At 40.5% G+C, this 20,974-nt stretch overlaps 1 protein-coding gene across 5 annotated transcripts in view; it reads left to right on the forward strand.

Moving 5' to 3' along the window:
- The first annotated feature begins 2,774 nt into the window (after window positions 1–2,774).
- LOC116828374 (chemokine-like protein TAFA-5) overlaps window positions 2,775–20,974 on the forward strand; it is a 659,974-nt gene continuing 641,774 nt past the window's right edge. For all 5 annotated transcript variants that reach the window (XR_012655736.1, XR_012655730.1, XR_012655738.1 and 2 more), the window contains exon 1: window positions 2,775–3,175. Coding sequence is in view for 1 of the 5 variants with exons in the window: in XM_075065014.1 (XP_074921115.1) it covers window positions 3,064–3,175 (112 nt within the window). In the remaining 4 variants the exon portion in view is untranslated. The remainder of the gene's footprint in view (window positions 3,176–20,974) is intronic.

The raw sequence follows: 20,974 nt of genomic DNA on the forward strand, positions 1-20,974 counted from the left end.
CCAAGGATTGGTGGGGGAAAGGAGAGGGATGGTTAATTTCTCCTTGTTTTAAAATCCAAGGGGTTTGGATCTGTGTTCACCAGGAATTGGTAAAGCCTTTCAAGGCTGTCCAGGGAGGGAAGGTTTAGGGAGGACAAGAATTGCTCCAGACATTGAAATTTCTGGATGGTTGCGAGAGTTACCAGATCTAAGCTAATAATTAAGCTTAGAAGTGTCCTTGCAGGTCCCCACATTTGTACCCTAAAGTCCGAGTGGGAAGGAACCTTGACAAAGACCAAACCGAAGAAAGAAACCAAACAGGACCCATGGCCACCACATACAGTCCCAGCTAAAACCCCTCCAACGCATCATCAGAGATCTACAACGCATCCTGGACAATGATCTCACACTTTTTACAGGCCTTGAGTGGCAGGCCAGTCCTCGTCCACAGACAACCTGCCAACCTGAAACATATTCTCACCAGTAACCAATCCATGCAACAAACCTCGATGCTAACTCTGCCCACATATCTACACCAGCGACACCATCACAGGACTGATGGTCATAAAGCTTATTGCTGAGCAGCTTTAGCATACTGAGCACATAAAGCTGATTACCCTAGCAGCTCAGGGTGCAAAATACTGTTCAAAGAGTAGATTTCAAGTCAAGGAATCTGAATCAACCTTATTTTCATAGTGCAAATGTGTGCATGTTGTTGCTGCATGAGGCAGATCAAGCCAACAAAGTGCTTTAACTATGTGTATTTGTATGAAAATTTCCTCCAAAACCCTTTCTTGAAAATAACATATGTCCCATTTACAATGGTCAGTTTTTAGGTACGTTAAGTGACTGAGAAGGAAGGAAAGCAATGTTTGAAGTATACTGTGCTGTGTGTTTTCACAATATTTGCACAGCGTTAGCAGAGATCCTCTCATAGCCCTTTCCAGCCTGCCAACCCTGATTCAACACTTTCCTCTGAGTTGCACAGAGCTTGGTTACTTAAAGTAGAATCTAAAAATTTAATCTGAGGATATTGCTAAGGAGATACCAAATGAAAAGTTCTTCTGCAAGAAACCTTTTAAAGTGTTAAGTTTGATCAAAAATTCTCCCGAAGCCTGCGTGAATCCTAAACTGGGCTCTGTTTGCATGTTGGAATTTCACCACTTAAAGGGTGACATGTTTCACTACAGTGACAGAAATAGTCTGTAGTACCTTCAAGTAGTCTGGGTAGGGACCACACTTGGATACAGAAGGGATGTTTCCATTAACCTGCTTGTAAGCTGGCCTACAAAGAAGATCACAGGTTGCAGGATATTTACAGTGGGTGGCCAAGGCAAGAGATGCCTAGAGGAGAGGAATTACCAATCTTTTCTTTAGCTCCTTTAAATTGAACATCAGCTTTATTTAAAAAAAAAAAAACTCTCACAAAAGAGTGAGAACAGCTGGGAAAGAGTCCCCCTCACTGATAGTGCTGGTGTGGCTACCTGTCCTACCCACCCTGCTCAGCAGGGCAGTGAATTTTGCTAATATGGGGAATCGAGAGGCGAGAGGAACGCGCTGCGGAAAAGCTCTCAGCTCTAGGCAAGCCTCCCAAGGAGAGGGACAAGTTTGCCCCGGAGTTCCCTGGACGTGCGTGGCTCTGCATCAATCAGCAGGTGGGAAGGCGGCGGGGCAGGGGCAGATCCCTTCAGGCTGCGAGCCAGTGAAGACAAGCCGCCTTTGCTGTGAGAGGGGCAGGTAGGAGCCCGCGCTGCTGCCATAGAGCCGGAGGGAGGGCTCGCTCCCCGCCGGCTGCTGCGCACCTGCAGCCCAGGTCAGGCGTCCTCTAGCGGGAAGCAGCCGCCCTGGAGCCTGGATTCCGTCAGACTCTCCTACCCGCAAGGGGTTAAACGCTTCCGACGCGGTTTCGGTGTCGGAACGAGCGCGGAGCGAAGGAGGGAGAGCCGAGAAGCGGGGACCTGTGAGAAGCTGCGGTGCCAGGCAGCGAGAGGCGCCCAAGGAGCCGGCATGGGCCAGCAGGGGGAAAGCGCACTGCGCGCCCACCTGCTGTGACAGCCGCCTGGCGTGGCGCACCCAGGCTGGGCTTGGCCGGGGCAGCTCCGGATCGCCCTGCACCTGTGGGCGTGACCCGCTTCCCCCTCCCTCCTTTTATTGCCTGGGCCGCCGCCGCCGCAGCAGCAGCAGCAGAGGAGCCAAGGGGCTGAGAGCGGAGCCGCTGCTTGGAGCTAAGCTGCTGAGGGGAGCTGCGGCAGCCTCAGTGCCTCTGTGTAAAGTGTCCCGTGAGCCAGGGATTTTTGCTGCCCCTTCTCCATCCAAGCCCAGAGCAGCTGGCGGGAGGAGAGATCTGGTTCGGCTGGCAGCGCCTGCTCCGGGGCTCCCCGGCCGGCCGGCGTGTCTGCCTGGCTCTGTCGCAGTTCCTAGCTGTTGGTAGGCGCAGCTCCCACCGGGCTCCCTCCCTGCCACCCCAGCCCAGCCCCTGCCGGCATTTGGAGCGGATCTGCTTGAGTTCCCTGGTGCTGTGGAGTTACTAGTAGTCTCCTGGCCAGCCTGGGCGGCCCGTGAATCGGCCCGCACCCCGTGTGCTGCGCCCCAATGCTGGACTGTGAAGTGGTTGCAGTTGGGCAGGGAATTACCCTAAAGCTGCCTTTGGGCTGGGGAGTGGGGAGGTTTCCATCCGAGTCTCCTCGTGACTGTAACTGATTTAAGAAAATTCAGGGGGTGTTTTTTTTCCCCCGCGGGGAGGGGGCGGAAACGAGCAAACCAACAAAAAACTTTCTCAAATAAAAAGGCTCAGTAGCACTAGACATCTTAAGGCCAGCAACATCTAAAACGCTAGTGAATCGGTGCCACGGTATAGGAGGAAACTCATCGACCCCCCCCCCCCACTGCACAGAGGTTTTTCGACGCTTTAGAATTATTTTGCTTTCTCGCTGAAAGATACTTCCTGCAGGGTTGCCGATGCTCAACCCTTGGGTCTCGTGAAGATGTTTTTCTTTGGGATTACACGTGGAGAAAGGCGATCCGTCAAGGGGAGAACTGGCTGGTGAAACTGACTGACATTCTTGCTCTGGGGAAGTGGCTTCAATGGCTCCATCTCCCAGCACAAGCAGTAGAAAAGATGCCAACGCCTTGCCAAGCGTGTCCTCAACTTTCTGGGCAATCATGATCCTGGCTAGTCTTCTAATCGCCTACTGCAGTAAGTACATTTGTTCTGATGCTTCCACTGGACACAAATCCACGCCCGTTCCAGCCGAGGTAACGCATATCTTCAAGGCCAAGGTTTCAAACCAACACACCTAGTCTATGCTCTAGATTCTCTCTCTTTCCCTCCCTGCCAGTTAAAAAGCAGATAAGACCCGACACTTTAATATTACTATTACAGATGAACACTTGAGATACTCGTAGATTGTAGTTGTGGTGTTTCAAACATGGATAGAGTATTGTTATTAAAAATCAAAGAGAAACTTTAAATTTGCTAAGCTTAATCCAATTGAATATTCCATAGTGATTAGTTCCAATGTTTATTAAATATAATCCAATTTTGAGTAGAAGTGCTCCCCCCCCCCAGCCATTCACTCACACACTTCATGAACAAGAGTTATTTTGCTCCGGTTGATTTTTTTTCTTAGAGAGAGCACATACTTAGTTTATGACAGATGTCTTAATATTGCCACGATCATATGAGGTTCTCTCACTGTGAAATTGCATTGAAACAAACCCTGGAATTTCCTTAGCACTACCTCAGCAGTATACTAAAGCCACATCAGGCTTTAGTTTTACAGCTGTTTGATAGATAATCAATTGATGATTGTATATTAGTTTCTTGCAGGGCTGATGTACTGAAGGGCAGAAATGTAACTGCAGAGATTTTAGGGATATACATTATTGGTAGGAATGGATACCCTAAGTATTACAATTTTTAAAAAATGTACTTATTTTTTGGCTGAAAAATCAGATATTAACACTGATAATGCCAGTCAGTATTATTGCTCCCAGTAAGTTTAGTTCTCAAACAGTTATGTAATATAGGTATAGTTTGACCATCTTCCTGCAAAAAGACAAAATAGTCCACAGTATTAGACTGAGCATTCAACAGCAAAAGTAAAAATAAAAAATAAATAGTTTCTGTTTATAATAAACCATATCACTATAGGGACAAGTAGGTATACAACTGTAACTGTCAAATATGAATTTTAACCCATGCTGTATTCTCCATATATTGATCACTTGACTTGGCGGGGATCTGTAATTTATGTGACATGGATATTCCTTTCATAAATGTAAAGTGGACATTCTGCGGAAAGCTTGTCATGATGAGCTGTAGTGGTGGTAGAGGATGATGGAAAAGAAATGGATTCTGGTTTTAAAGAGTGTGCCTAAGGCATTTCCTAACCCTTCCATTCTATTCTCTCCAACCCTTATCAAATTTACCATCCCTCAGCATTTTCTGAAATGAGATTGCAACAAGCTATGAGAACTTTTCCTTCACTGCTTTAACATGTTATAGTGGCTCATGACACTGACAGTCTTCATTCACTGCTTTGTATCTAAAACATAATTACCAGTTTAATGTAGAATTTTTGTAAGCATTTATTTTAATTTAATACATTCTGAATTAAATGGCTCATTAAAATAATGTAAAATATGCTTCCCTTTTAATCAGTTCTATTTTGTACATGATGTAGTATTCAGTTTGCTCATAAACACTGAGGATATCCTAAACAAATTACTAAGATTTAACAAAATTCTGTGCATTGGAGATAAGTGTTCTGCTAATCAATAAATGCATATTAGAGCGCGATTAGCTAAAGTGCAATGAGGATTAAGCTGCATCTTATTTTATTAAAGCTGTATTAACTTCTATACAAATTTTCTCCAGAAAGTGTATGTCTCCAGAGTCACAGGTTTGCTAGATGAAAATGACAAGAATTCTCTTCTGAATATACCTTCGATGGTCACAGTTCAGTAATGGGTTAACTGTAAATCCCAATCACTATCAGGTTTTTTCTTTAGAATCTATATATGTTAGTGTTTAAGGATGAGAGATTTGTATTGTTCTGTGAAAGGGGAGGATTTTTTGCCTTCAATTCTATTGTTAATTATTGTTCAGCATATTTTTAGCATTGCTTATGGGTGCTGAACAATTAAATGTTAACTGGTATATGCAGACAATATCTTGGTATGTTTAAGTGAACAACCACTAATTTATTTTGCCAGCAAATTTTATACTAGATGGTGTTGATCAAACATACCATATTATTTGTACTATATAGTGCTGAATAAACACCAGGCAGCCTAAAACATGTAGCGTTGTGTCACTTCACCATTTATGTGGAGTTTCACTAATTTAATGACTGAAGGTGAAATTCCAAATGTTAATGAAGTATTATTTACATACTATCTGAGTGCTAGAGTCCTTGAAGAATTGTTAATAATATTCCTTCCCTGAAGGAAAGGGTGAAGATATCTAAAAATATGTAAAAGTACATATACTAGCTCGTAGTTTATAGTATCATACCAAATCTCTTCAGATTCATATAGGTCTAGTCATCCATTCATCATACGATGCATTTTTTGTTAAAGGGGAGAGTCTTTTTGCTTTCTTTAAAGAGAAATAAGAATCTTGAATTGCTTTTATCAAAATGTTTTAAAAATACTCACAAAACATCACCAACATTTTCACACACTTATGGCTTCAAGTAATGGAAATTACACTATGACTCTATATTTCAATCTCTCTCTCTCTCTGACACACAGACACACACAGCTTTACTAAATATAAAGTAGTAAATGTTTGTGTTATACTTATTAAAACAATTAAAAATATCCAGTAAGAATTTATATCCCTAACTGTATCCTTTTTATATAACTGCGTGAAACCCTAGAGCTGTGGTTCCAGTGAAGACAGAACTTTTATAGTATTGTAAAAGCAAATAAAAAATGCAAATTAAACTGTTCTGTCTGTATTGCTCATTGGCTTTATCAGTCTGTTCATGCTGACAGCATATTCACAATGCAGTTGTATGACGGCTGCTTGTATCCCTTCCCTATTTACTTTAGATTTCTATTATTAGGAATATGTTTTCTGTTGTGCAGGACAGCTGTTAGTAAGAGCAGCTGATGTTGCACTTTGGATTAAATTTAGCACATTTGTGGAAACTCAGAGAGCTTTCAGGAAATGCATGTACAGTAAACAAGATTTTTATTTATTCTTTATTTTCTGAAGCACTATTATTTTCTCTTTGTAGTGGTAAAGATGGTAACCTGGCCATTTTTTTCCCCTAAATGTTTAGATTGTATTTAGGGATAGTGGCTCCATCCTATGGTTGAAGACAGACCTGCACTGTAGCAATTAGGTTAGTTGCTATAGTGATAAAGTCTTGTAATTCTTTCATCCTGAGGAAAATATTCTAATTGTGATTGTAGGCCCTTAATTGGGGGGGGGGGGAAGTGACACACACATGAGATGTTAAAAAGTAGACTGTCTAAGACTGTGTGATAATGATTACCAAGGAGCTTACTTATTTACAAGAAATAAAGTAAATGTAAAGAAATCTTGAATATCACTATCCTCCCTGCTGCTGAGCACCCTCAATTGCCATTGAAGGGATCAGAGTTGGGTAGTGCTCTCAAACTCTAATTTTACAAACTTAATTAATGATCCATAACAGACTGGACAGAACTACTTTCCCCAAGTTTAACGTTGTGTTCTGTGAAGGTGTATTGAAAGTAGTCAGTAAAATGTACAGATAGGTGTTAGAAGGCTGGATCTCCTTTTTCCTATGTGTTCGGTAAAATCATTCATCTGAACTTCCTGTGACTTTAAAACAGAATGCCATATTAGAAATGTAGGAGGCGTATTCTTGACCACCACAGCATGAATTCTGTATGGATCTACTTCAGCTCACTTCGTTGTAAATATTAAGTTATTTGTTTGATATGATTCTTACACTTAAATAATAAATAATAGCTGTTGAAACAAAGTGCACTTCGGCATTAGCTATGTTGTTGCAGTTAAGACTCTTTGACTTCCCCTGTTCAGTACTATTATGTAAGCAAAAGGATAATAGTGGCATATCCCTTTTTAGGTGTTTTTTTTTTCTTTTTCTTTATTGAAGTAATACTCTGAAGTGCATTAGATATGGATCTTTAAAAAAGCACTACCAAAATTGAGTTCTATTTTGGAAGTTCACCTTTCTAGTTCATATAGCATGGTTTGAAAAGGTATGATAAGCCAGACATCATATCACTGACTTGTAACACAAAATCCTGTAGTCATGTAAGTTTACTGTAACTGCACAATCCTTTTGTGTTCGTAAATATAAGTACAATTTATTTCAACTTGAGGCAAGTGAAAAGTGGAAACATTACTTCTTACTCATTATTTTTCCTTTGTTGAATGCAATATAAAAAAAAATAGTGCTAGAATAGTTAGAGGTTAGGCATACATTAAGGGCCTGATCCTGAAGCCCCTTCATTTCAGTCAAAGGAAATTGTGTGTGCAGCAGCACTGGAGGATCTGACCTTTAATTTTTCCTTGTTTTTTTAATTATGTTTGAATAACATTACATATGTTCACGACACAAACGATTTCAATAACAGCACAAAACAACTTTCAGAGCTAAAGTTAAAGCAGGGGAGTTTCAGATATATTGCCAAATGCCAACTATTTTAAAAGAAAAAAAATACATGAATGCTCATGAAAGGTGCTAGATTGACCTCACCTGAAACTCCAGTCCTCTTTATGCACAGAATAGACACTGCCACCATCCATCCAATATGAGTTTCTTGCTATCCTGTCAATCCTGCTGTGGAGGTATCCTCTTTCTAGGAGGAAGAGGGCAGTATGACTTTTTTAGGCTTATCCGTTCCTTGGCATGTCTTCTGAAACTGCCAGCAGAGATACCAATTAGTTCTAACTGAACAACTCCACTAAGCAGTGGACTGAGACTACCAACTCATTTCACGCAGGCCACTGAACAATTGTCAGGTGAGAAAGGTCACCTCTGACCTACGTCAAACATAAACAAGTGACCTGTGAATGTAGGACTTCCATCTCACATTACCAAACCCTTGTCTTCCAGTTCTCTCTTCATCTAAAAATCAAAAGGAAAAAAAAATCTGTTAATCTGTGCAATCAATCTGTAAAATCATTGTTTACTGTAAGCGTTACTGTGTTTATTCAAAATTCAGAGTTTGGGAAAGAAACAAATGCAAAATGTAGATCAACTTGCATTACTCAACCTGCTCTCTGTCATGTTTATGTATAGAAATGAGAAATAATTGTGATGATTTTGTGACATTAAAACATGAAAAGCAAAACATTAAAATTTCCATCTCTTTATATGGCATCCCAGCTGCTCCTTTTTAAGAGGGTTCATTTTTGAATTAAAAAATGATACTTTAAAGTTAATGACCTCTACAAAATACCACCTGTCAGCCAGAGCACCAAAATTGACACTGAGAATGTCATATGACCAATTATCTGGAGAAAGTACACGGTGATCTGTTACATGTATTGGCATGTATTAGCATCAGAATCTTCTGCATTCAGGATCTGCAAAAGTATTTTTTTCTTTTTCTTTTTTCTGATTTTTTTTTTTTTTTGTCTTGTGACTATTTAAATGCCTCCAAATGACTTTAAACAAACAACTTGAATTCTGTTATTTAGAACTTCTGTTAGGTGACTGACATTGGCTTCATAGGAAAGCAATCCATTAAAAGGGGTATAAAGGTCTTCTACTGACCTGCTCCTATTATCCATTGCATGCCTATTGTAAATAGAGGGGGAGGTGAAGGGTAGTCATAATGATTCTTAAGGATTATTGAACACATAATGTTTTTTTAATTATTAAGTTTTGTCCATATGAACCACAGAAACAGGCTAAAAGCAGCAAAGAGTCCAATATGGCTGCTGGAAAGCCAGCTCATGGTACAGTTTGGCAAGCATTTATGGACTGAAGTTAAATGTTGAATGCTAGTATTCAGTCAATCTAGGATTCAGCTCTGTTAAATGTGTGTTATGCACTTTGTGGCACAAGGTTGGCTTAAGAAGACAGTTGAACATTTCTGCTAGCCCAGGGGAAATATTTCAGTGGCATGGCCTAGATGTAGCCAACTTTGCATCATCCTTACCAGCATCAGGGCCTGAGGCAAAGGGGTTGTGACTGGAATACTACTGAGCTTCAGCAACCTCCAGCTGCCACAATGTTCTGTTGTAGCCAGTCATAGTTTAGAGCAGTGGTTTTCAAACTGTGGGTCATGACCCAGGACTGAGTCGTGGAATGTAAGGCCCTAGGTTGCGGCAGCTCTGGTCAGCACTGCTGACTGGGCCGTTAAAAGTCCTATTGATGGTGCTGCCTGGCTAAGACAGGCTAGTCCCTACCTGTTCTGACACCGCACTGTGCCCCAGAAGCAGCTAACAGCAGGTCCAGCTCCTAGCTGGGGAGGGGGGGGTGGTCACATGGCTCCAGGCCAATGGGAGCTGAGGGAATGGTGCCTGCGGGCAAGAGCCGTGCGGAGCTGCTTGTGCACATCCACCTAGGAGCCGGACCTGCTGCTGGCTGCTTCTTGGGAGCAGCGTGGTCTGCGGTGCCAGGACAGGTGGGCAGTCTGCCTCTGCAACCTGGCTGTGTCGCTGACCAGGAGCCACCAGAGGTAAGCCCTTGCCACAGCCCTGAGCTCTCTCCTCAAACCTGGAGCCCCTTCCTCCACCACAAACCCCTCACCCCTGGCCTCACTCCAGAGCCTTCAACCCTAGCCCTGACTCCTCCCGCACCTCGACCCCCACCTCCCTACCCCAGCCCTGATCCCCCTTCCACACCCTGAACCCCTCATTCCTAGCCCCACCCCACAGCCTTCACCTGCACACCCTAATTGTCTGCCCCAGCCCAGAGCCCCTCCCACACCCCAGACCACTCATCCGCAGGTCCGTTGGGTCTGGGCATCAACAATTTTCTTCAGCTGGGTCACCGCTGATTTAGAGCCACCAAAATTAAGCAGAAAATAGAATGGGCCCCAGGATTGAAGAGGTGGCAACACATAAGGATTTCACAGCCAAACAAAAGGATTCCTCCCCCAGCTTATTAGGCACTCATGATCAGACCTTTTCCAACTACTTGTCAAATTCAACAAGAATTCTTCTCTTGGATCACTAACTCATTTTGCAAAGGATTATTGTGAAGGTTGGGGGAGACCTAAAAGTCACCAACCTTGACAGTTGTTTAATAATGAAGGATTTTCTGCTCAGTATGGGTAAGTCCAGACTACCCGCCATGTCGGCAGGTAGCAAATGATTTATTGGGGATCAATATATCATGTCTCATCTAGATGCGATATATCAATCCCCGAACGCGCTCCCTGTCGACTCCGGAACTCCACCAGGAGCGAGCGGCAGTAGCAGAGTCGGCAGGGGAGCCACGGACCTCGATCCCATGCAGTGAGGATGGGAGGTAAGTCGGAATAAGATACTTTGACTTCAGCTACGGTATTCCCATAGCTGAAGTCGCATATCTTACATCGACACCCCCCCAGTGTAGACCAGGCCTATGAGACTAAAAGTCAGTAATGCCTGACATTAGAATTACATATAAGAGAAACAAATGCACACAATACCTGTCTATCTCATGGTCTCATATAGCCACTTTATCATAGAATCTGACACATCACAGTCTTTATCTTCGCAAACACCCTTATGCGGTAGAGAAGTAGTATCTCCATTTTACATATGGGGAATTATGGCTGTGTTAGGCTAAATGACTTGCCCAAGGTCTCACAGGAAGTCTGTGGCATAGCATAAACTTGAGCCCAATCTCCCAAGTCTCAGGCTAGTGCCCTAATCACTGGACCTTCCTTCCTCTCAGTGCTGAAGTAAGTTCTTCAACAATGTGTGCCGTCAGTTTGATTGATCCACTGTGGTGTAAGAGCTTTCAGTTCCTGGACTTGGAGTTTCAGGAGTATCCTGTCTGTAGAACTGCTCCATTAACTGACTGCTACTGCCTGAGTTTCCTGAGCTGAAGACATGGAGTGAGGCTTTTCTTTCCAGTCAGGCATATTACTGATGTCTGTGCTAAGGAGTAGTTTCTCTAAACAACTGAAGGACAGTGATGCTCTTTTTGATCAGCTGCGAGTGTGTGAAATTTGTTGTGGGATGACACAGTAACTAGTGCTGTGTGTGTATTAAAATTGATTAATCAGATTGTTTTTAGGTTTTTTTTTTTTGTTTTTTTTTTTTTTCCAGGTGGGTCAGGTTCACACTTAAAGCAACTCATTCTGTTTTCCAGCATCACTGGGAGCTATATATTTTTCTGATATTAATATGCTGTGATTGCTTTCATATATGCATCTATTTGAATAGATAGAAATACAATAATGAAGGCAAGAGGACATTTTCTATACCTCTTACAACTTCTTTCTAATTTTCAAACCTAGTGAATAGAGAAGAGCTTGCAGTAGCTTCTTCACTGTTTGTTAATTTCTCCATCTTTCAAAGCATTATTGTATTGCCAATGGTAATAAAATCAGCTGATTGGGAAGTGGGACCAGTTCATGCAAATCTGGTGACTCCTGCAAAGCTGTTCCATTAGATGACCTTTCTGCAAGACCCAAAAATCATTTGTGGGAGCTTCTCTGTTCCACCAGCCAGTCCGTGCACTGATTATAGAAGCTGAAGAGGTTCTGGAGAACGTAGTGGAGGACAGCAGGAATATAGCCATCATTGATTCATGAACTTGTATTGGTAGTTAAGAGAATGAATGGATGATAAACAGGAACGGGAGGGGAAATCAGTGATGCACTCCAGCCAGTGTGAGAAAGGGGAGGCCCTTGAGCTGCCATCTCTTCTTCTCAACCCTCTGGGCTCAGTGTAGTACCACCAAAGAGCTGAAACTGCAAGACTTGTATTACACACGATGCAGCACTGGAGCATGATCAGGAAATACCATGGTAGCACTTAAACCTGTCCAGAGTGTGGTGAGTCCTCTAGTGTCCAGGGACTCCATGTACTACAAATTTGATGGCATAATATCAATTGGCCTAGGGGAAATCAAACTTTAAAAACAAAAATTTCCCTTAAGTGGACCTCTTTATACCATGGAACCTCTGGCTTGTCTCCTTTTCCAGAAGCCTACTAGAGTCTTTGCTGTTGCCAATCTAATTAGCACAGAAAGCATTTGGATACCCTGGGTGATGCTCAGAAGTACAAAACCTGTGAACAGATATAGGTGGTACTGACCATGAGACTAGGAATCTTGGTCAATCTCTTTTTATTTATTTATTATATTGCTGAATTCAAAAGAGATGGTTAGATCAGATTTTCAGGCTTAGGTTCATATCACCAAATTCTACAATTATTTGTAAAGCTTTTCTGGTTGACTGGGTTATTCCAAAGGTTTCTTGATATATCCTTTAATAAATGGACTTGTAAGAAGTAATGACTGTCTGTTGTCCAATACACAGCTTTTTATGCACTATTTGCTTTTTTAAAAATGGGAAACTTTATATTTTATCTAGTAAAACGTGGATTTAATGTTTTTGTGCATAGAATATAAATAAAATATTTTAGCTAATCGTGTAGTAGTGCAATGTGTTTCTCTTGGTTGTTTTTTCTAATTTGCATTGCCTATTTTGACAGGTACTCCCAATGGGCCTAGTACTGCAATTGGATATGTGAAAGTGAAGGCTTGTGTCCATGTGGAAATTCATTCATTTTAACAGAGTTCTGCTTGGGCACAAAGCTTCCACATGGGCTTCAATTACAGGACTGGATCTGTGTTCGAAAATACTTGATTCTATTATCCATGGTTGATATGAAACTGTACATAGATAAGGGCACAATATTGGCTTATGCAGATCCCTAATTCACCCTAATTAAGAGAAGGTTACTCCTCACCAGCATCATTACAAATGCTTTCTACATGCATGATGTGCTTTCCAGATAGTATTAAACCAAATGCCTAGATCAAAACACCCAAGAAATTTGTGAATTTTAAATAGGTACTCTGTGGTTTGGGTCCACCTGTTTATTTTCATATGTCTGGAATATGGTTACATTGACCAGATGAACTATGTGAAGGGGGAGGATGGAAATCTGATTTCATAAACTCATAAAGTAATATCCATTTAAAGAAACCAACATTATTTTTTCAAACTTACAAAAATGTAGAACTGACAGATCTGAAATTAACAATATTTAACTTGATTTGTAAATTCTGTAGCCACTTCATGAAACTAGTGAGGGCATGCTGAGCTGAACTCTGAGTTCAACCTGCAACCACTAACTGGAGCATTACTGTATTATACAGTAGATAATTTTTCTTAATGGTTTTTTTAAAAATGGCTTTAACTTTAACCCCTTTTCTTCAATGCTATCTCTCAATAACTTTAAATGGCAGAGTGTAGGAATTACTGGGCAAGGTAAATGGTCAAGCTGCGTGATGTTCAGGATTGGTGCTAAGTGACTTACTACTATTGAGCATCACCAGGCTAGTAAACATCAGTTACTATTTTTTATAAATACAGATGTGACTGTTCTTCCTGGCTCTTTCGTTAATCTTACTTCCTGCAGAAATTAGTAAATATATATTTAACAGATATGAGAGATCACTTGGTGCATTCTCTAGTGCTACTAAAGTGACAGGTTGCTCTTCTAAAAACAAAATATTCTTTGTATTAGTTAGAGCTTGAACAGGCACTTTTCCTTTGCTACTCTTGATAGAAGTGTGACTTTGCTGAATTTCTTTAAGGCATTATATTATCTTCTTTCATTACTATCTTTTGTCTATAATACCAAGTGGCTTTACCCACTGTATTTGCAAAAATCTATAACTGAAATTAACCAATGCAGCATGCGGAGTTAATCTTAACAAAGATTATTTTGTTGTAAAGACAGTTCATAGTATTCCAGTGCTTTTCCAACATACACAGATTAATTTAAGGCTGTACTAAAGTAAAAAATGCTGCATTGAAAATCTATTATGGGAAAGAAATGGCTTTTTTTGTGTATGTGCATTCAGTAAAAAAAAATTAAAGGTTCCAGAAACCTCAGTCCCCTTCCCCCGATTTTTGTTTAGAATGCTTTGACCACATCTTCTTGCTAGTCTTGTAAATTAGTTACAAAGATAACACCTCTAACACTGTCATAGAATAACAGACTAAGCCTAAATCTTGTGTAATCTCTTTAATTCTGTGCTAATCTGGTAGCATTTTAAACTGACTTCTAACAATCTAAAACTACTACACAAAGTGCAAGGCAGTGGAGAACTGAACCCAAACTGTTTACAACTACTGCCGTTACTTCAGTTTCAAATTTATCTTCTTCTCTTATGTTCTTTAGTTAATGCTCATCCAGTAAAGCTGATAATAGATTTTGTCTGATGTTGCTCTGTTTAATAGAACTGTAGATGACTGTTCAGAAGATTTTTCTGAATGTGAATTTGGAGTAGTTTCAGTAGAGTGTTTTGGTAAATACATTTGTTTTCCACTTTCAGTCCTCCACCCATAATAAAAATTATATTCCCGGAATATAACTTCTGACCGAACAAAACTGAACACCCTTGCCCCATCCCTTCTACGAGGCCTCGCCCCATTCACTCCATCCCTCTTCCTTTCTTCACTTGCTCTCCCCCACCCTCACTCATTCACTCATTTTCACAGGGCTGGGGAGGGTCTCTTTTTGACCGGGTGTTTGGTTGAAAACTGGATACCTGGCAACCGTATGCCCCTTTTGCATCAATACTTCTTCTTTTCTTAGCCTTCTCTGTCCACCCCCAGCTCCTCATTCTAAAGGGGAATGAAAGTTACTACACTGAGAATTATCTGAATAAATTTGAGAACCAATTTTCTCTCACCTTCTCAGTAAGACTAGATGTTTTGGCCATAATTTATTTCTCTTGTGAGTTGATTTTCAGCTCAGGCATCCAAAGATGATCAGTAATCCTTATAGTTATTTAGCTGTTTGTCATCAACTCCAGCAGGAGGAACCACATCCACCCCCACATCCACTCCCTGCCTTGAACCCATGCCTGGCAGGTGAGAAGAAACACACACACACCCTACCTTGAGCCTAGGCCTGGCATGTGAGAAGGAAAAACATGCGCACACTCCCTACCTTGAGCCCATGCCTGGCAAGTATGAAGAGATGACTTGCAGGTAGTTTTAAAAATATAATCCAATTTTTCCATAATAGGATCTTAATAGCTTTGTATTTTATTTTCAAGCCTTTAGTTTAGCCTTTAAGTGATCTCATACAATAAAATGATTAACACTCACCTTCTGAACCATCTGTCTGATGGTGCTCAGATATATAAGAATGCTTAAGGTTAAGACTAACACTGTAAGTCAAGATGCAAAACAGGCACTTTAGTGGGAAGTGTTGTTGTTGATCAACAATGCAAGATACTTGATAAACTTGTCAAGATGTGTCAAACCATTACAGCAAATATATATAGATAGGAGGCTGTTCTTGGCATAAATGTTGATCAACTGACAGCAACGTTTTGCAATTGACTTTCAGTCTGCAGCTTCTTGTACTACTTTTTATTTCTAAATTGCAAGTCTCCATTTGCCTCACCTCTGTTTTCACCAGGCTTAATCACTACATAGATGTTACTTTCTCCAAAATGGGGTGGGAGGACAAGGTGAGTTTTAGAACAGTGGCCCTCATGGCTATCTCTTTCCTTTCCCCCATGAGACTTCTTCCAGAGAAAACAAGAACATTATGTAGTGCCACAGAATCTCTCACTTCTACGAGACTGTCTTTGTATTCCATTTTCACTGAAGTTAAGTTACTTTGTGTAATCAGTGGGTAACTTGGGGAGAGGCAGGGTGAAAGTCCTCTACTAGATATAATATTACATGAAGCACTTGTGAAGAAAAAGGGGTTGGAAACATCTACCTTACTTGTTCTGATATTCAGGAGTTGAATTTCTCCTGGGAAATTTGAAGTATTATGTAAGTGCTGCTGCTCTCATAGAGATACTTCGCAGTCTTCCTACCCCCATTCCTTTATCTGTATGTTTTCCAAAGCTTTGGCTCTACAATGATGATAGTGATAGACTACATCCAGTGTATTCTTAGGTCTTTTTTCATCTTTCTCTGTGATGGCTCGCCTTATTACTGTTTATTTGTTCACGGATGTTTCACTCCCAACAGCTGCATAGTCAAATTTGGTTGTGCTACCTATACAGTCAGGCCCCCCATCTGTTAATCTTGTCTGAATGTTATTCTGTAATTTTATTAATTTTTAGAACATAATACTCAATATGCTTTTTTTAAATATGTATAATATTATATGGACTTCTTTTCCTGTGCTTTTAGGCAAGTATAAAGTGCTCTTGTGAGCTGTAAAATTGCTATCAAGTATTGTGAACTGCAATAGAGCAATTCAGGTATTGCTACTTTTATAATTACAGTAACTACTTTTCAAGTATTATGGAAAAAATTATAGGGATTAGCTTGAAAACTCTGAGTCAGTGGCATTTCAAAAGCAACTCTTATGTTATAGCTAAATACTTAGCTTTTTTCCATTTTCAAAAGATCATAATTATGTAAAAAATTTGATAGGAATACATGTAACCAAGTGTGAAGTATAGAGTTTGATGAAACTAAACAAAAGGGGCTAAAACTATATTAAATTTATTTAAGATTAAGAACTATCATTTAATGTCTTTTCATAAAAGGCTGTCTTTACCAATAAATAAATAAATAAATAAATACAGGCTTTGGAATCTTTAACTGAACAGAGCCAAAGTAATATGTTTTAGTCTTGGTGTTTAATGATAGACTTATCACGCTGTCATTCTCGGGCTTTAGCAGTGAGACTTTCCATTCTGACAGAAACCATAAGGAATGTTAAAGAAAAACAGAATTTTCAAATCAGAACAAAATGTTTCATCCATCAGCTTTTTAAAACAGCACTCTGAGTAAGAACAGTGAAAGGTACTCAACTACTTATAATAATTAAAGTCCATTTTGTTACTTAGTGCTGCTTCTAAAAAAATTATGCAGACTCCCAATTATAATAAAGTGGGTCAAATTTTTAATCTCTTTTTTGGTGTGTGTTTTCTTGGCTAAGGTCAAGTGACTTGGTCCTGCTCTTTTTCTGCCACTTCTAAAAGTACTTTGTTATTGTCTCTGACAAGCAGAGCTGCATAGTGTTTGCTAGTGATTTCAGGACAAATGTGGTTGGCATATGTGTGGAGAGAGGGGACTTCTCCCCATCCCTCATGTCCCAGTCTCAAATCGAGAACTGAGAGTCAGACTGAGTTGTCTTGTCTTCCTTCTTGTGCATCAGTAGTAAAGGATTTTGCAGACCAAATTCTGCCCTGCTGTGTCTATGCAAATGTGTCACACGAAGAGTTTGCACGGCTGCAACTGATTGGAACTCAGTAACCATTCAGTTGATAATGCACATAGAACAGAATCCAGCTTCCTCTCCCATAGCTAGCAGGATTTAAAATCAGTAAAAACATGTTAAAGCAGCAGATCAGACTCTTAGTGGACACTTGAAGTAGAGATATTTAGAGTAGGCTGGTGCTTTAAATTGCCAAGTTTATCATTGCTTTATTAAGGAGGGAATATCTCTGAAATGCACTTCTGTCCCTTTTTATATTCCTGTCCTGTTTTCTGACTTTTCCTATGACATTCTCTTCCTTCTCTGGAGGATTCTTTTTTAGCTCTACTCTTATCTCACATTCTCAACCCAGGGTTCCTTCGACTGCCATTCTCTCTGCCCGTTTCTAACTTCTGGTGCAAGGCAGTGGTAATGCCCATAGTGCTTCCTTCAGGGACAATACACATTGTTGTTGCATATTTACAGATATAGGTTTGTACCCTGCAATAAAATGATTACCAGACTATTGTTTCCTTTCTTAAAGTCACAGATTTGTTTTGTTCAATGGCTGAGATGCTGCTCTAGTTTTTGGCTTTGTAGGTGGAAGGAGGAATCATGAAAATACTTACATTTTAGAAAAGCATCCACATAACTGGTGTGATCTTTTTGCTTGTCAGTTGACATGTTGATGGGAATCGGAAGGTGGGTAAAATTTTAGATTTACCAAATGTCACAGTAGCCCTCAACTTTAAGAAGTTGGCAAACATCTCCTTAAATAATGTGTAGCTATCTGTGTGACAAATTGCCAGAGGAGAAAATTCCACGTATTGACAGTAAATCTTAATCTTAGGGATGTCAGGGGAATCTAGTCAAACCAACTGGCTTTTGGACTTGTGTGTCCGTGAATGACCATGTACTGGTTATTAATTTCCTCTATATGGAAATGCTGTGTTTTCCTTTGTATGTAAGCAAATCCAGAATATCCCACTTTGTCATCAGCTCTGCCTGCTCAGATTCACTTTTGCTTCCATGGAAACTGATATGCTGTTTTTTAAAATGCTGCGTGTGTGTGTGTGCATGCGCGCATGCACACAGATGCATGTTTGAAAGGGTTTATGGGGTTGATAAACTTCTTTTTAAAGGTAGCATTTTCTTTTCTGTGAGCCTCCTCGTTGTTGTATCTGACCACCTCCTTAATTTTTAGAAGTGGGGTAATATTAATTTTGTCTCCCCATTTCCCGGCTGTAGCAGAAATAGCTTAATGACTTTTTATAAGATTTTGGAATAGTGTCTGGAGAGAAATTATTGTGAGAAAGCTAAGAAAGGAGTTCAGCCCTTGTTTTGAAAGCTGTATGTTCGGTGGCCATTTTATCTTCTCTGGGGGGGGGGGTGTGTGTCTGTCTGTCTGTCTGTCTCTCTCCTTCCCTCTTCCCCCTCTCTCGCCCCGCCCCGCCCCAAGAAGTGGATAATCCAGAGGCAATGTGTGGGTGAAACTGAGAACTCCCACTTGTTGCTCTCTGGAAACAGCCTACAGCCAAAACTGACTTATGCAGGATATTAAAAGCCAGTTAAAGATTTAAAAAACTTCTGGTTCCTATCATCTGTAGTATTTCACATTTGAGGAAGACGGTAGGAAAAACATCATTGTGTCTGTCCAAGGATTTCTTGAAGGCCCAGGCTAGCTAGTTCAGTTACAGCATAGACTTGCATAGCTGGAACCTCTGATAAAATAGTTTGCTCTATAAAAATACAGTCATGGCAATAACAAATATCCTGTATTTTCTTCCACAGCAAGAGGAGATTTGCTGTTTTTAGATCTGTGAAACAACTTGCAAAGCAAGTAATAATATTGCTAGATACGTTTAAAACCTTTATATAATTGTATTTGCTTTCGATTGCACAAAAATGGGCATATTGCTGATTTCCTAAGAAAGAACAATACCTTTGAAAAGCTTCACATCTCCAAGATGAAGCATGATGAATTGTCTGTAAACAATTGAATAGGCTCCCTTTAACTCAAGTTACAGATAATGAAAGACACTTAATAGTGAAGAGAGAATACATTCAGTTTTTTTTCTGAACACTGATTTATGATGACTAATGGTGAAGCCGCACATTTGAGATTTGTGTGAGTATATGCATCTGCAAAGATAACAAAGATAAGACAACATCAGAACGTGAATTCTTTGCACGCCTTGCTAAAATATCACATAAAGATATTGGAACAATTTTTTTTGTCTTTTTGACTACTACAAGCTTTTAACAAATTTGCGGTAAAATACCTCCCTTAGGCAAGTATTTAGAGTTTGATTTTCCTAAGAGTTGGTCAGAGGTTCTGATTATTCTGGGATTAATCTTGGCTTCTCTTTCTTTTCTAATGTATTTGTATTATTCAATCTTTCCCATCCATTCTGCACCCTGTCTACTTTGCAAGAGTCTCTGTTCTATCCATTTTTATATAACGGTTGACAACCAGATTTGCTGTGCAAAATTTTGTTTGCAAGCGATAATATTTATGTTGGTAATTCCAGGGTACCACTTTTAAAATGTGGTTCTGTTTGTCTGGCAGTTCCAGTGCTATTCATGTAATCTTTTAACCAGTATTGTATATGGTGACAGTGTGGCCAATCTGTCCATATAATTTATGAATTCTGGTTGATATTGTGAAGTAATTATTATGAAAACTGTGGTATCCTGGAAAGCCTGTATGTCTATGTGTATCCACCATGGGCTGACAAGGCTTTAAGCATGTTTATCTCAGAACAGGTATGAAGTGGCTCATCTAGAACTCAACAACCATCTATTCAGGGTGGAGTGTCTTGGACAATGGGTTAGCTGGAACTGGGGGAAACCAGTTCTTCGCAACTTCACTCTCAGGGGCTGGGAAAGTGTGAGAGCAGAAAATTACCAGAAGAAGAACAAAGGAACCAGATGTTAAGAACAGAACGGCCATACTGGGCCAGACCAAAGGTCCATCTAGCCCAGTGTCCTGTCTTCCTACAGTGGTCAATGCCAGGTGCCCCAGAGGGAATGAACAGAACAGGCAATCGTCAAGTGATCCATCCCCTGTTGCCTAATCCCAGCTTCTGGCAAATAGAGATCTAGGAACACCATCCCTGTTCATCCTGGCTAATAGCCATTCAGGGACCTATCCTCCATGAACTTATCTCGTTCTTTTTTTGAACCCTGATGTATTCTTGGCCTTCACAACATCCTCTGGCAAAGAGTTCCACAGGTTGACTGTGTGTTGTGTGAAGAAATACTTCCTTTTGTTTGTTTTAAACCTGCTGCCTATTAATTTCATTTGTGACCCCAAATGAAACCTTGTGTCATGAGAACAAGTAAATGACACTTCCTTAATTGCTTTTTTCACACCAGTCATGATTTTATAGATCTCTATCCTATCTCCCTTAGTTGTCTCATCATGTTGTTGGGACATATAAAGGAAAGGGTACATCTACACTGCATATTCCTTAGGGTGGCGTGCAGAGTACAAACACTGCACACCCCTAGTACGGGTATAAATAGCAGTGTAGACAGTGAGGCATTGCTTAGGTGAGTAGTGTACAGACACATCTGCATTCATAGGGTATGTACCTTGCACGTCTCTCTACATGCCCAAGTAGTGCCTCCCTCATCTATGCTGCTATTTTTAGGAGTTCAGTG

Source organism: Chelonoidis abingdonii, chromosome 1 (assembly GCF_003597395.2).
Source record: "Chelonoidis abingdonii isolate Lonesome George chromosome 1, CheloAbing_2.0, whole genome shotgun sequence".
NCBI lineage: Eukaryota > Metazoa > Chordata > Testudines > Testudinidae > Chelonoidis > Chelonoidis abingdonii.